The sequence below is a fragment of the Sus scrofa genome, chromosome 13, assembly GCF_000003025.6.
Source record: "Sus scrofa isolate TJ Tabasco breed Duroc chromosome 13, Sscrofa11.1, whole genome shotgun sequence".
In the NCBI taxonomy this organism is placed as follows: Eukaryota; Metazoa; Chordata; class Mammalia; order Artiodactyla; family Suidae; genus Sus; species Sus scrofa.
The window spans coordinates 74,996,427-75,011,914 of NC_010455.5; the positions used below are offsets into that span (position 1 = coordinate 74,996,427).

At 38.4% G+C, this 15,488-nt stretch overlaps 1 protein-coding gene across 1 annotated transcript in view; it reads left to right on the plus strand.

Moving 5' to 3' along the window:
* SRPRB (SRP receptor beta subunit) overlaps window positions 1-13,774 on the plus strand; it is a 34,171-nt gene extending 20,397 nt beyond the window's left edge. Inside the window, exons 6-7 of the mRNA XM_021069470.1 lie at window positions 1,682-1,736; window positions 11,841-13,774. Of these exons, the coding sequence (XP_020925129.1) occupies window positions 1,682-1,736; window positions 11,841-12,054 (269 nt within the window). The 3' untranslated portion in view covers window positions 12,055-13,774. The remainder of the gene's footprint in view (window positions 1-1,681; window positions 1,737-11,840) is intronic.

A 15,488-nucleotide genomic window follows, 5' to 3' on the forward strand; every position in this document is an offset into this window, starting at 1 on the left:
ATCCGGTGTTGCCCTGAGCTGTGGTGCAGGTTGCAGACGCGGCTCGGATCCAACGTTGCTGTGGCTCTGGCATTGGCCGGTGGCTACAGCTCCGATTTGACCCCTAGCCTGGGAACCTCCATATGCTGTGGGAGCGGCCCAAGAAATGGCAAAAAAAAAAAAAAAAAAAAAAAGAACTTACACAACTCAATAGCAGAAAACCCAACAAACTTATTTTAAAATGGGCAGTGGAACTGAATGATGTTTTTCCAGAAAAGATGTACAGATGGTCAACAGTACATATGAAGATGTTCATCACTAGTGAAGATGAACATCACTAATTATTAGGCAAATGCAAATCAAGACTATGTGAGATACTACCTCACACCCATTAGAATGGCTGTTGTCAAAAAGATCAATAACAAGTGGTGGCAAGGTAGTAGAGAAAAGGAAATGCTTGTGCCCTGCTGATGGGAATGTAAATCGGTGCAGCCTCTGTGAAAAACAGTATGGGTCTTCCTCAAAAAATTAAGAATAGAACTACCATATGATCTAGCTATTCCACTTCTGGGTATTTATCCAAAGATAATGAAAACACTCTCCTGAAAGGATCTGCACCCTCTACTATATGGTGACAGATGGAAACTGAGCTTTTGGTGGGGAGCAAGCTATAGTGTATAGAGAAAGTGAATCGTAATGTACACGTGAACATACAGTGTTATAGACGAGTGTTACCTCAATAATAAAATAATCTCTTCTAAAAAATAAAAAGGAGTTCCCATTGTGGCACAGTGGTTAACGAATCCGACTAGGAACCATGAGGTTGCGGGTTTAATCCCTGGCCTTGCTCAGTGGGTTAAGGATCTGGTGTTGCCGTGAGCTGTGGTGTAGGTTGCAGATGAGGCTCGGATCCCGAGTTGCTGTGGCTCTGGCTTAGGCCGGTGGCTACAGCTCCCATTGGACCCCTGGCCTGGGAACCTCCATATGCCGCAGGAGTGGCCCTAGAAAAGGCAAAAAGACAAATAAATAAATAAATAAAAAGAAGATCGACTAGTTGATCTCTGTAGGCCTCTTGGATCTAATATTCTTATTCTGTGAAGAGCCCAGTTCATTTCTCAGAGGTGAGCTAGTAATAACCCTAATGATGACTAATCAGGAATCAGTCTTAGAGTCATTACCTAACCTCTTTATTTCTTCTATTCGGTATAAGAAGAGGAAGTAATATTTATTTGGCTGCTTCTGGTGTCAAACCAGTGTTTTTTATTACCAATGTGCCCTAGATGCCGTAACATAACCATCTTAGTGTCAGCTGGAAATGTTCTAGTTTACTTTTATATAACAGGTAGGGTATTTCTGTTGGAATGAAGGTTTTTGTTAAAATCACAAAGCTGGTAGTTTTTCTTTTTCTACATTAGCCAAACTTATATGTGTGTGTTGATTTAAAAGGTCTGTAAGATGTGGAAAGCTTTTGTGAAAGAACTGGTCAGTTTAGGGTCATAAGCTTATATTTATAAGCACTACTGTAATATAAATATTCATGCAAAAGTAAAGCTTATTTGGACAGTGGAACTGCTAGTGATAAAAAGCTGTTTAAAAAAATGATGAGGCAAAGAAACTGGAATAAATAGGGATTTTCCATATGTACAAGAAGTCTTGGGAAAAGACCCTTTCTGCTTTAAACAACATCTTTATTTCTTTACAGACATTACAATGGCAAAGTCAGCAAAGTTAATTCAACAGCAGCTTGAAAAAGAAATGTAAGTAAGAATAAGTCCTTGGTTAATTATGTATCTTTTTTTAATTTTAATTTTTTTCCATTATAGTTGATTTACGGTATAATTAAGTATCTTAACATTTAGGAAATATGAATATATTGCTTAAGGTCTTTGGTTCTCTATGATTATCACAATTAGCCTGAAGGTTAGTATGAAATATACTCATTAAATAATTGATAACAATTAATGAAATTATTAAAACTATTAATGGGATACTTACAGATATTTAAAATTTTTGCAGAAAGATCTCAGGTTTAATGAGACTGTAAGCTTAATTTTTTTTTCCCACTGTTTCTAGCTCATTTATAGTGGATATAAAAGGTTTTAAAAACTAAAAAAATTTGAAAGCCATGGAAATTTCTGTTGACAGAATAAGAAAGGAACACTTTGGAAAAATATAAAAATCTGTGATACTATTTTGTAACATTTTTTGTTTTCAAGCCATGTGGCCACATTGTTTAGCTTGACTTCAGTGTTTAAAACTTTGTGAATTGAGTTGTAAGCTTTTTTTTTGTCTTTTTGCAATTTCTTGGGCCGCTCCTGCAGCATATGGAGGTTCCCAGGCTAGGGGTCGAATCGGAGCTGTAGCCACCGGCCTACGCCAGAGCCACAGCAACGTGGGATCCAAGCCACGTCTGCAACCTGCACCACAGCTCAGGGCAACACCGGATCCTTAACCCACTGAGCAAGGCCAGGGATCAAACCCGCAACCTCATGGTTCCTAGTCGGATTCGTTAACCACTGAGCCACGACGGGAACTCCAATAAGCTTTTGAATTTTAAGGAATCTAGCATGTTTTCATGTTCTGCCCTTTGTAGGAGCTAGCTAACAGGTAGCTTACATAGGAAATACCATCATTATAATAAAGCAAGTTATTTTTTTCTTATTGCTCTTGTGTAAGGACATTTTTAATAAAAATCCAATGAGGAAAATGTATAAATTCAACTCGTAGTACACTTTTTCCCATTATCGTTTACATTCTCCTTTATTCATTTAATAAGTACTATAATTTATCTAATATATGCCAAGGCCTGCACTCGGGATGTGGCTATAGGAAGAAGTGTGATGTAGTTCCTGTACTTGGGAGCTTAGAGTCTAGCAGAATATGCCTTGCTTCAGAGGTTGGCAGACTCCTGCTGAGGGTCTGCTAACAAAGAGTGCATTTACATTTTTATAGGACAGCTAAGAAGAAAAATAGAAAATTATATGACAGGCTAAATACCACCCATAAGCCCAAAATATTTAACTTATGGCTCTTTACAGAAAAATTTTACCAGCCCTGGACTGTTATTTCCTGTGGTTCCTTTTTTTAAAAATTGAGAATGATATATTTAATTCCATATGCTTTAAACTTTTTAATATATAAATAGAAGAGTAAAGTTAGCTATTCAGTCAGATTTATCAAAGATATGCCTTCAAATTGAATATCGTAAGAAAATTTTAACCCTTTTATTGAGGTATAATTGATAGGTTAAAAAGCCGTGTATATTTAATTTTTATAGCTCAATTTGGGGGTGAGCATATACTTGTGAAACCGTCAGCACCATCAAGGCTATAAAAATATTAATTCCCAGAGTTTCTTACTGCCCACTTTATTATTGATGTATGTTATTTCATGAGAATACTTAACATAAGGTCTACCCTAATAGCAAATTTTAAGTGTATTGTGAATACTATGCTATATATAGTAGATCTCCAGCACTTATTTATTTGCATAACTGAAACTTTATACCCTTTGACCATAATCTCCACATTTCTTCCTTCCCCCACCTTAGTGACCACCAGTCTACTTTCTGTGTCTATATGTTTGATGTTTAGATTCCACAAATAAGTGTGATTATAAAGTATTTGTCTTCCTGTGTCTGTTTATGTTATTTCACTTAGCATAATGTCCTCTAGGTGTCCACGTTGTTGAAAATGGCAGGAATTTCTTTTGCAGGGCTAAATAATATTCTGTGGCGTATATGTTCCATATTTTCTTTATTTGTTCACTCTTTGATGAACATTTAGGTTGCTTCCCTATATTGGCTTTTGTTAATAATGCTGGAATGAACATGGGAGTGCATGTACTTCTCTGAGATCCTGATTTCAGTTCCTTTGGATAAATACCCAGAAGTGGAATTACTAGATCATATGGTGGTAGTTCTATCTGTAATTTTTGAGGGATCTCAATGTTTTTTCCTGCAATAGCGCTACCAATTTACATTCCACTAATAATATGCCACAGTTCCCTTTTCTTCATATCTTTGCCAACGCTTATCTTTTTTTCCTCTAAAGTTAGTAATTCTCTCAGGTGTGAAGTTATATCTCATTGTGGTTTTGATTTGCATTTCCCTGATGATTAGTGATGTTTTGTATCTTTTCATGTACTTGTTAGCTATTCATATGACTTCTTTGTCTGTTTAGGTCCTTTCCCCATTTTTAAAATTGGATTATTTAGTTTTTTTGTTACTAAGTTGTATGCGTTCCTCATATATTTTGGATATTAACTCTTACCAGATAAATGGTTTACGAACATTTTCCCCCATTCCATAAGTTATCTTTTTATTTTGATGATTGTTAGAAGGCTTTTAGTTTGATGTAATCACATTTATGTTTGTTTTTGTTGTCAGCTTTAGGTCTCATACCTTAAAACTAATCGCCACAACCCCAATGACAGTGAGCATTTTCTTCTTGGATTTTTATGGTTTCAGGTCTTATATTTAAGTCCTTAATACATTTTGGGTTAGTTTACATGTGGATATCCAGTTTACCCAGCACCATTTATTGAAGACTGTCCTTTACCATTGTATACTCGTCATCCTCATTGAAGATCAGTTGACTGTATGTGTGCAGGTTTATCCTGGGCTCTCTCTCTTTTTTTTTTTTATGATCTACATTCCTTTATTTTTTAATTATTAATGAATTTTATTACATTTATAGGTGTACAACTAAATTTTACAGCATTTTCTTCCCAAACCCTCAGTGCATCCCCCCACCCTGCAGCCTGTCTCATTTGGAGATCATAAGTTTTTCAAAGTCTGAGTCAGTATCTGTTCTGCAAAGAAGTTCATTCTGTCCTTTTTTCAGATTCCACATGTAAATGATAGGATTCGATGTTGGTGTCTCATTTTCTGACTGACTTCACTTAGCATGATAATTTCTGTGTCCATCCATGTTGCTGCAAATGCTGTTCTTTCTTTCCTTTTAATGGCTGAGTAATATTCCATTGTGTATAGGTACCACATCTTCTTTATCCAGTCTTCTGTCAGTGGACATTTAGGTTGTTTCCATGTCTTGGCTATCATATGTAGTGCCGCAATGAACATTGGAGTACATGTGTCTTTTTGAGTCATGGTTTTTCTCTGGATAAATGCTGGGCTCTCTATTCCATTGATCTATATGTCTTCTTATGTTAGTACTGTATTGTTTTGATAACTGTAGGTAATATAATTTGTAATCTATAAGTGTGATACCCTTTTTACTCAAGATTACTTCAGGGATTATAGTTCTTTTATGGTTCCTTATGAATTCTAGCATTGCTTCTTCTATTTCTGTGAAAAATTCCATTTGAGTATTAATTGAAATTCCATTGTATCTATAGATGGACATTTTCACAGTGTCAATAAATAAGGGATATCTTTCTATTTATTTGTGTCTTCAGTTTCTTTCACCACTGTTTTATAGTTTTCTGTATACAGATCTTTCACATACTTTGTTAAATTTATGCCCAGGTATTTAATTGTTTTGATGCTGTTGTGAATGTAATTGTTTTCTTAATTTCTTTTTCTGATAGTTCATTAGCAGTGCATAGAAACAGAACTGGCTTTTCTATGTTGATTTTATATCCTGCAGTTTTACTGAGTTTATTCTGGTTTTTTGTGGAGTCTTTTGGGGTTTTTAATGCTAAGATCAAGTTATCTGAAATCAGAGATAATTTTACTTCTTGCTTTCTGATTTTGGTATCATATTTCTTTTCTTTTCTTTTTTTTTTTTTTTTTTTTTTTTTGCCTAATTGCTCTGTTTAGGACTTCCAGTACTATGTTGAATAGAAGTGGTGAGAGTAGGCATCCTTAGCTTATTCCTGATCTTAGAGGACAAGTTTTTAGTTTTTCACCATTGAGTATGATATGTGTGGGTTTGTCATATATGGCACGTGTTGTTTTGAGATACATACCTCCTATAACTATTTTGTTGAGTTTTTATCATGAAAGAATGGTGAATTTTGTGATATGCTTTTTCTCCATCTATTGAGATTATTATATGATGTTTATCCTTCATCCTGTTAATGTGATATATCCCATTTATTTGTTTGCATAAGTTGAACCATCTTGGGCATATCCCATTTGATCATGGTGTACTATCTGTTTAATATTCTGTTGAGTTTAGTTTACTAGTATTTTGTTGAGGATTTTTGCATCTGTGTTCATTAAAGATACTCACCTGTATTTTCTTTACTTGTAGTTAGTGTCCTCGTCTGGCTTTGATATTAGTGTAATGCTGTTCTTGTAAAATGAGTCTAGAAGCTTAACACCTCTTTAATTGTTAGGAATAGTTTGAGAAAAATTGGTGTTAATTTTTTCCTTAAATATTTTGTAGAATTCAACAGTGAAGCCATGTGGTCCTGGGCTTTTCTTTGTTGCAAGGTTTTTGATTGATGATTCAATCTTCTTGCCTATTGGTCTCTTTGAATTTTCTATTTATTCATGACTTAATCTTGGTATGTGTGTGTTTCTAGGAACTTATCCATTTCTTCTTGATTATTCAGTTTTTTTCATGGTAGTGCTTTTGATCCTTTGTATTTCTGGGGTATCAATTTTAATGTTTCATTTCTGATTTTATTTATTTTAGTCTTCTCTTCATTATTCTAGCTAAAGGTTTTTCTAATCTGTATTTCATTTATTTCTGCTCAGACGTTTATTTATTTATTTTTTTTTCTTTCTGCTAATTTTGAGATTAGTTTGTTCTTTTTCTAGTTCCTTGAATTGGCAAGTTTGGTTGTTTATCATGATCTTTCTTTTTTCTTAGTGTAGATGTTTACCACTATAAAATTCCCTCTTAAAACTGCCTTTGCTGCATCCTGTGACTTTTTGTATGCTGGGTTTCCATTTTTGTTTGAGTCAAGATTTTAAAGATTTGTCTTTTGATTCCTTTTTGACCTACTAGTTGTTCAGGAATATGTTGTTTAATCTGTACATATTTGTGAATTTTCCAGTTTTCCTTCAGTTGTTGGTTTCTAGTTTCATGCCATTGTGGTCAAAAAAAGATACTTGATACAATTTCAATCTTTTAAAATTTCTTAAGACTTGTTTTGTGGCTTAGGAGTTCCCGTCGTGGCGCAGTGGTTAACGAATCCGACTAGGAACCATGAGGTTGCAGGTTCGATCCCTGCCCTTGCTCAGTGGTTTAAACGATCTGGTGTTGCTGCGAGCTGCGGTGTAGGTTGCAGACGCGGCTCGGATCCAACGTTGCTGTGGCTCTGGCGTAGGCCGGTGGCTACAGTTCCGATTTGACCCCTAGCCTGGGAACCTCCATATGCCGCGGGAGCGGCCCAAGAAATAGCAAAAAAAAAAAAAAAAAAAGACTTGTTTTGTGGCTTAACATATGCTCTATCCTGGAGAAAGTTCTGTGTATACTTTTAAATATTTATTCTGCAGTTGTTGGATAAAACGTGCTCCTTATGTCTCTAAGGTATATTTGGTCTGTGGTATTGCTCAGATATGTTGTTTATGTATTCATTTTCTGTCTGGATGACATATCCACTGTTGAAAGTATTGAAGTCTCTGCTTCTGTTACTGTATTGCTTCTGCTGTTTATTTTTCTCTTTAGTTCTGTTAATATTTGTTTTTGTTTTTTTCCTTTTTCGTCCGCCCTGTGGGATCAGTCCAGGGATCAGATCTGAGATGCAGTTGTGACCCAAGTCGCAGCTGCAGCAATACCAGATCCTTAAACAACAGTGCTGGGCCAGGGATTGAACCTGTGTCCCAATGCTCCTGAGATGCTGCCGATCCAGTTGCACCACAGCAGGAACTTCTTATATTTGATTTATGATTTTTATATTTGGGTTCTCTGATGTTGGACATACAGACACACACACACAATTATTATATCCTCTTGATGAATCGACCCCTTTATTATGTAACATTTGTCTCTGGTGACAATTTTTGACTTAGTCTATTTTGTTTTATTGATATATCAACAAAATAGACTAAGTCAAGCCCTATTCTCTTTTGTTTATCATTTGCATAGAATATATTTTTTCTGTCCCTCTACTTTGAACCTTAAATCTACAGCACATCCGTTGGAGATACCATATAGTTTGTTCTTGTTTTTAATCCACACGTGTGTTTACATTTAAACTAATTATTAATAGGTAAGAACTTACTCTATTTTGTTGATTATTTGCTGTTTTGTAGTTCTTTTGTCTCTTCCTCTCTTCCTTTAATGATTTTTGTTTGTTTTGTTATGCTTTGATTTTTTTTTCACTTTATTTTGTGTGTCTACTATAGGTCTTTTCTTCATGATTGTAACTTGGCTTATATAAAACGTCTTTTAATATTGACAGTCTGTTTTAAGCTGGTAACAACTTTGTATACAAAAAATTCAATACATTAACTTCTTCTTCTTCCACTTTTTATTGTTGAGGACATAATTTACATCTTTTTATGTTATGCATCCTTTGATTATTATAGTCATGGTTTATTTAATACTTCTGTCTTTAGCTTTTATGCTAGAGTTAAAATGATTTATGTATCATTACAGTACTAGAGTATTCTAAAATTTTAGTATATTCTTACTGTTTCAGTGAGTTTTATATTTTCATGTTCTTGATTAGTTTCACTTCACTTTGAAGAATTCCTTTTAGCATTTCTTGTCAGGCAGGACTGACTAGTGGTGAACTCCTTTTGTGTGTTTGGAAAAGCTTTTATCTGTCCTTTATATCTGAAGGACAGCTTTGCTGGGCATAGTATTCTCGGATGACTTTTTTTTCTTTCAGCATTTTGAATATATCATCCCACTCTCTCCTGGCCTGCAAAGTTTCTGCTATGAAATCCAATCCACTTTTAGTCTTAAAGAATTTCCTTTGTTTGTGACAGTTAGCTTTCCTCTTAATGCTCTCAACATTCTTTCTGCCTTTGACTTTTGTGTCTTGTTAAAGCTCTCTTTATATTTAATCCATTTGGGGTACTGGGGCTTAGTAACCTGGATGTTCATTACTTTCTGTATTTCTCATGGGGTAATTTCAGATTACCTGCGTTCAAGCTTTTTGATTCTTTATTCTGCTTGATTCAGTCTGCTGTTGAAGCTCTGAATTTTTCATGTTCAGTCATTGTGTTCTTCAGTTCTAGAATTTTTGTTTTTTGTGTTTCTATATCTTTGTTGAACTTCTATGTGCATTTATTCTTTCACTCATTTTGTTGAATTGTCTGTCTTTGTTCTTTTGTAGCTTACTAGACTTACAGATGATTTTTTTTTAACTCTTTGCCGGCAGTTTTTAGATCTCCATTTCTTTAGAGTAAGTTATTGTTGCTTTATCATGTTCCTTTGGTGGTCATGTCCCTGATTATTCATGATCTTTGTGTTACACTGATGACTGAACATTTGAAAAAGTAAATCACCCCTTCTAGTCTTTATAGACTCACTTTGTCAGAGAAAGAAAGAACCTTCTCTAGTTAGTCCAGCCAAAGATTCTGGATGGAATCCTTGGGTAGGTTGCTACTGGGTCTGTAGGTTGGTAGGTGGGTGAACCTACTAACTGGGTCCATGATAGCTGGTCTGAAACCTGAATCTGTCATGGCTGGCCAGGTGCCTGAGTTTACTGGGACTGACTTGGTGCTGGGTTCCATGACACAGTGAATGCTCACTTCACTCTCCTTCCCCCATGTGAATCGTATCTTCATGCTGTGCTGTGCAGGCTTGCAGGAGCAGTAACCTGAGTAATGCAAAACTGTCCCTTCTACCCTCTTCAGTGCATCTTATATCTTTGCCATACCTGGGTGCTGTAATCTCTGACCTGGATTCCTTAGCTCTCCTAAAGGTATTCTTGTGTGTGGATGGTTATTACAGTTGATGTTTCTGTGAGAGGGCTTGTGCTGAAAACTCCCATTCTGCCATCTTACTGGTGTCCCTCTGTCAATGGTTTTATCCCTTCTGAAAGTGCATGTTCACCATCTCTTCTCATACTCTCATGTTCACTCTTTTGAGACTACATATTATTGCTTGTCATTTATCAAAAATATTGGAATTATATATGATTTATTTTTCTGTTGCAATTGTTGAGAATTTTCTTTGGGACAAAAAACAATTATAATATTATTTGCGTATCCATTTTTTAAACAGCATAGTCCAAGTCTTCCCGTCTTTAGAACACATTTTCTACGAGTTCCTGTTGTGGCTCAGTGGTTGGCGAATCCGACTAGGAACCATGAGGTTGTGGGTTCGACCCCTGGCCTCGCTCAGTGGGTTAAGGATCCGGCGTTGCTATGAGCTGTGGTGTAGGTCACAGACGCAGCTCGGATCTGGTGTTGCTGTAGCTCTGGTGTAGGCTGGTGGCTACAGCTCCGATTAGACCCCTAGCCTGGGAACCTCCATATGCCGCAGGTGTGGCCCTAGAAAAGACTAAATAAATAAATAAATAAATAAATAAATAAAAGAACACATTTTCCATATTTCATTTGCTTTTCACTCTAAAGAGCCGTAGAAAAACAATATAGAAAGAAATGCTGTATTATAAGGCAATGAATTAAAATGTTAAAAAGATATAAAGGTTAATATCAGTTAAAGTAGGGATCTAGTTTTAGTTTAATCCTGTGTTTGTGAGAATTAGGTCCTATCAGCTTTGAAGCACTTCATAGTCTTCTGAATCACAAGATTTGACATGGCCTTATGGCAAAAGCTGCAGACATATATTATTTGGCTTTATTTCATTTTGAGTTTTTCATTTTAAAATATCTTACATATAAAAGGCTATATATATGGACATATATATTGAGTTTAAAAAATACTAAAATGAATACTCGTGGATCCCACTGCCTTGCATAGAAGGACTTACATGCTCTTCCCCAAATGCTTTTCCCTCTTTCTCTCAAGAAGTATTAATCATTTGCTTAAATATTGTTAAATGTAATAATCAGCTGTTTTTTAAAATACTTTTTTCTGTGTGTCTTTTCCTTCTTTCCTTTTTTCTTTTTCTTTTTTTTTAAAGGGCTGTGCCTGAGGCATATATGGAAGTTCCCAGCTGCAGCTGCCAGCCTCCACCACAGCCAGAGCAACACAGGATCTGAGCCACATCTGCAACCTACACCACAGCTCACAGCAATACTGGATCCTTAACCCACTGAAAGAGGCCAGGGATAGAACCTGCATCCTCATGGATGCTAATTGAGTTCGTAACCCACTCAGCCATGATGGGAACTCCACGTGTGTGTCTTTCTAAACAAGTTTTAGTTTTTCCTGTGGATTCTTAACTAATTTTCATGAAATCTTACAGCACCAAAAAATACTTTATTTTGTAAGAAGGCAGATTGTCAGCAGGGACAGCAGAAAGGGGTTGAAGGCGACAAATTAGCCCTGCTCCTGCACTTCTTATTAGGGCCAGCAGGTGGCAGTTAGGTGACTTAAATTGGGAAAGTGCTAGTGGTTAAAGAGACCGGAGAATAGTAATTTTGCCCAAATTGGATATGGGAATTTGCAGTTTGTGGATTTCTAAGCTCTTTATCCAAATAGACTCAAGATAAATACTCTATCTACCCACACTTAAATTTCACAAACTTAAGGTTTTATAATGCAACAGGTAATTTAAAAATATATCTGAAAGTGGCATCATGCAGGAAATCCCAGTAGAAAGAAGGTTGGTGTGACTGGTTCATTACTGACTTCCTGTCATCTGGCCATGTTATGTTGGACCCCTATCCTGTCTGTCCAAGAGTAATCTATACATGCAAAGGATTATTCAACAATCCTAATAGCATAATTGACAGTTTATGATTAAGCATTTAAATGGGTCCTGAAATATTTAAGAATTAATATGAATTCCTAAAGGCCTTTAATTGTTATATAAAAATTAAGCTTTTTTTCTCCCTGACTTATTTTCCTTTTGCCTCACAGCAATACTTTGCGAGTCACCCGTTCTGCTGCCCCCAGCACACTGGACAGTTCTAGCACTACCCCTGTTCTGCTGGGAAGGAAAGGCAAAGAATTTGAGTTCTCACAGTTGCCCCTCAAAGTGGAGTTCCTGGAGTGCAGCGCTAAAGGTGGAAGAGGGGACACTGGCTCTGCTGACATCCAGGACCTGGAGAAGTGGCTGGCTAAAATCGCCTGAGGGACAGAGCCAAATGCAAGATGTGAATCTGTATGTGTGTCTGACAGGTTTGGAAAAGGATGTGGAGGTTTAGAGTTGATAAAGAAGGGGTGCAAATGTAGTTAGGAATGTTTCCTTGTTCTGGGAACAAATTACTGTTGAAACCAGTGTGGAATTTTTTTTTTTTTTTTTTTTTTTTTTTTTAAGGCCAGTCCTCCCTTTTTGCTTTCAAGCTAGTCGCTTTTATTTGATTCATGTCTTCCCTTTCGAAAGTGTATGTGAGATCCCTTTAGCATATGCTTGATGTAAGGTCAAGGTCTAACAAGCAGACCTCGTGCATAGAGAGGATATTATCATGAGAATGTGGCATCATCTGGAAAGTTTTCTTGTCCTCTGCTTCTGTGCTCTGGTCCCCTTTTCCTGGAAACAAACCTGTCTCTGTATGGAACTGGGTGATTTCCATTTGCGCTTGACATTCATGGGTAGCACATCATCTAGTCCTCTGTGAATTTCAGATTTGTAATCTGAAATTTGTACTGATTTGTACTGTACAGTTACAGTATGGTCCCCTGACACATGAAAACAGGTTGAAAACAGTGAGGTTGTGTTGGCAGTCTGTTCTTCATCAGCTCAGTAACTTGTCCACACTCCAGTTTCATAGCACTTCAGTTCAAAAACATGTTGTGAACCCTGGGAGTGATTCCCAGATGATAGAACTCTAAGTGCTAGATCTTGCTATGCCAAGGGTCTGGTACATGCTAGTGGTTTCCCTTCCCTGAGGAATATATGGAGATTTAGAAGCTGTTTTTCTGGATACAGAAAGGCCTCCTGGGCTGTCTTCACATGCTGTGTACTCTTAGCTTGAATGCTATGGAGCAAATACAAAAGAAAGTTCCCTGTAGGTTTTCAAAGTGCATATTCATCTATGGCTTAAAAAAAAAAAGCCTTTTCAAAGTGATGTTCTTTGCTATCTGCTTAAATGTATAACTTTTTTTTAATGGATTTTATAAGTGATTAATACGTTTCTTGGTAAATAAAACAACCTGTCTAGCTCAAAGCATTTACGTAGAATGGTATAGCGAGTACAAATGGGAGCTATTGTGAGGATTGTGGCCTAACTCCCAAGTTTCCATGGCCTGAAGATTGCAGTGTACAGAGAGGCAAACTCTTCAATCCCTACTTCACACACTCAGGGACAAGCCAACTAAAGCTTAAACGGAGACAGGGGTGGCTATGGATAAGTGAGACGCTGATTGCAGAAGAGCATGGGAAGAGCTGTAGCAGGAGAGGCACAGGGCGATCCCAGGGTGTGGCGGGTGCCTAACCTGGCCTTGAGGGGTGGGGAGAGGCCAAGGAGAAGAGCATGGCGCCTAGGACGTGCCAGTGAGTATGGCCCAGACCTCTGCCTGCTGTCACCCCTCCCTGTGTGTCACTCTGGCTCTGAGTGAGGGGATTCCAGCCCCCCACCCCTCACCCTGCTCTGGAGTGTGAGATAAACATGAGCTGAACGGAGAAGCTTAGACCCTGACCCTGGTAGGGTTCGTATTGGGACTCATCACTGCGTCGTTCTTGCTGCCCTTCGGACTCCTCCTTGCTTCTCCCTTATTAGCCAGTAGTAATTTAGGGAAGGAGGTAAGAACGCTGAACCAGAAACCCAAGAGGAATGTGGTGAATGTGGCTTGTTCACATAATCGTAGGAAGTGTTCACCCGAATAAACATCTGATGCTTCAGTTAAGAGGCATGTGTGTGTTCTCTAAGCTTTTTTTGTTATTTTTGTTTTTTTACTTTATTGGAGGAAGCAAAACATCAAACAAGTGACTGAAGAAGGGGAGCGAAGTTGAATGTTATTCCAGACCTAAAGATGATCTTTTTAAAATGGAAAGTTATATCTCAAACAGTAATTCTCAGATGTTAGTGAGCATCAAAATTCCCTGTGATGCTTGTTAAGCGGCTCATCTGGGGACCCTGCTTCTCAGCATTCAGTTCCAGCAGTAGATCTGTGCTCTCGGGCATCCGGGTGTTTAATGTGACCTCTACCAAGCACACGGGGCTCCTGAGAACCTTCACGGGTGATCTGGCCTCTCAGAGTAGCATGTGTGCTCAGCACTGTGTGGGCCCCAAGGTCAGCTGCTTCAGTGCTGTGCTCACCTTTGCCCTTTGTTGTGACACTGCACCACCCCTGTTGCCCCAACAGGGCTGCCACTTCTCCCGATGACCTGTGTCTCAGTGCCTTCTGAGATTCCAGCATCCGCCCCCCCCCCCCCCGCCTCCCACCTGTGGTTCTGTCATGTGTGAGGCACTGGAGGCTTTTTGAACTTAAGATCTTTTGGTTTCAAGTGAAATATGGGGGGGGTGTCTTTTTAGGGCTACACATATGGCATATGGAAGTTCCCAGGCCAAGGGTCAAATCAGAGCTGCAGCTACCAGCCTACTCCACAGCCACAGCAATGCCAAATCCAAGCTGCATCTGTCACCTACACTGCAGCTTGCAGCAACACGGGATCCTTAACCCACTAAGTGAGGCCAGGGATCGAACCCACATCCTCATGAACACTATGTAGGATTCTTAACCATTGAACCACAAGAGGAACTCCTAAAATATACCTTTTTTAAAAAAAAAAAAAGTTGAGGTTAGCATAGGATTATCAAAGGTCCTTTCTACACGCTTGGTCACTGGACAGTAAGACACAATTGTGGTGATAGACAAAGCCACCTGGAGCAGCACCTTTGATGCCATATGGGACACTCCACATCTTCACCTCCTTCACATTGAGGGAATCACAACAGTGCTTCCTTGATCTCTTGGGAGGGAGCACTGGATGTCGTGCCCATGAACACCACGTTCAGGGAGGCGATACAACCCTTTTCTCGTCTCTAATCATGGAACACCATAGTGGTGGGGAATGACCTCTGGCTTCGAAGAGGTCCGAACAAGCATGTGCCTTTGGCTCTCAGGCCTCTGTGGCGTGACGTGTCCCATACCTCCTCCACATCACATTTTACATCTGGCAGCCAGAAAAGTTTGGTGTAGTGGGCAGGGGAATCAAAGATAGCTTCCTGGAGGAGGCAGAGTGAAGGATGTTCCAGAAACTTCAGAACGTTTAAAGGGGAAGGATAATTAGTGAAGCCAAACTTGAAGAATAAAATCTGGTGAACTTGGCTTACCCTGAAGCCCCAGGATTCCTGGCCTTTTCAGACCAGGGCAGTTCCGGGCCTGATCTTGGCCTGCGTGTCCTCTTTAGATTGGTCCCACCAGTTTAGTAGCCTTTGGGGCATCTTGTACAGGTGACTGAGACCTAAAGGGCCACCTCAGGGCTGGGCTCTGCCTGGTATGGGGTGAGGCTGGAGGGCGTACCTAGCAGCTTGGCGTCATCTGAGAGGTGACTGTGGTTCACCTTAAATTCTTGCCTTTAAACAGCTTTCTAGAAATGACCAGAAGGGAGAGAGAGAGGGC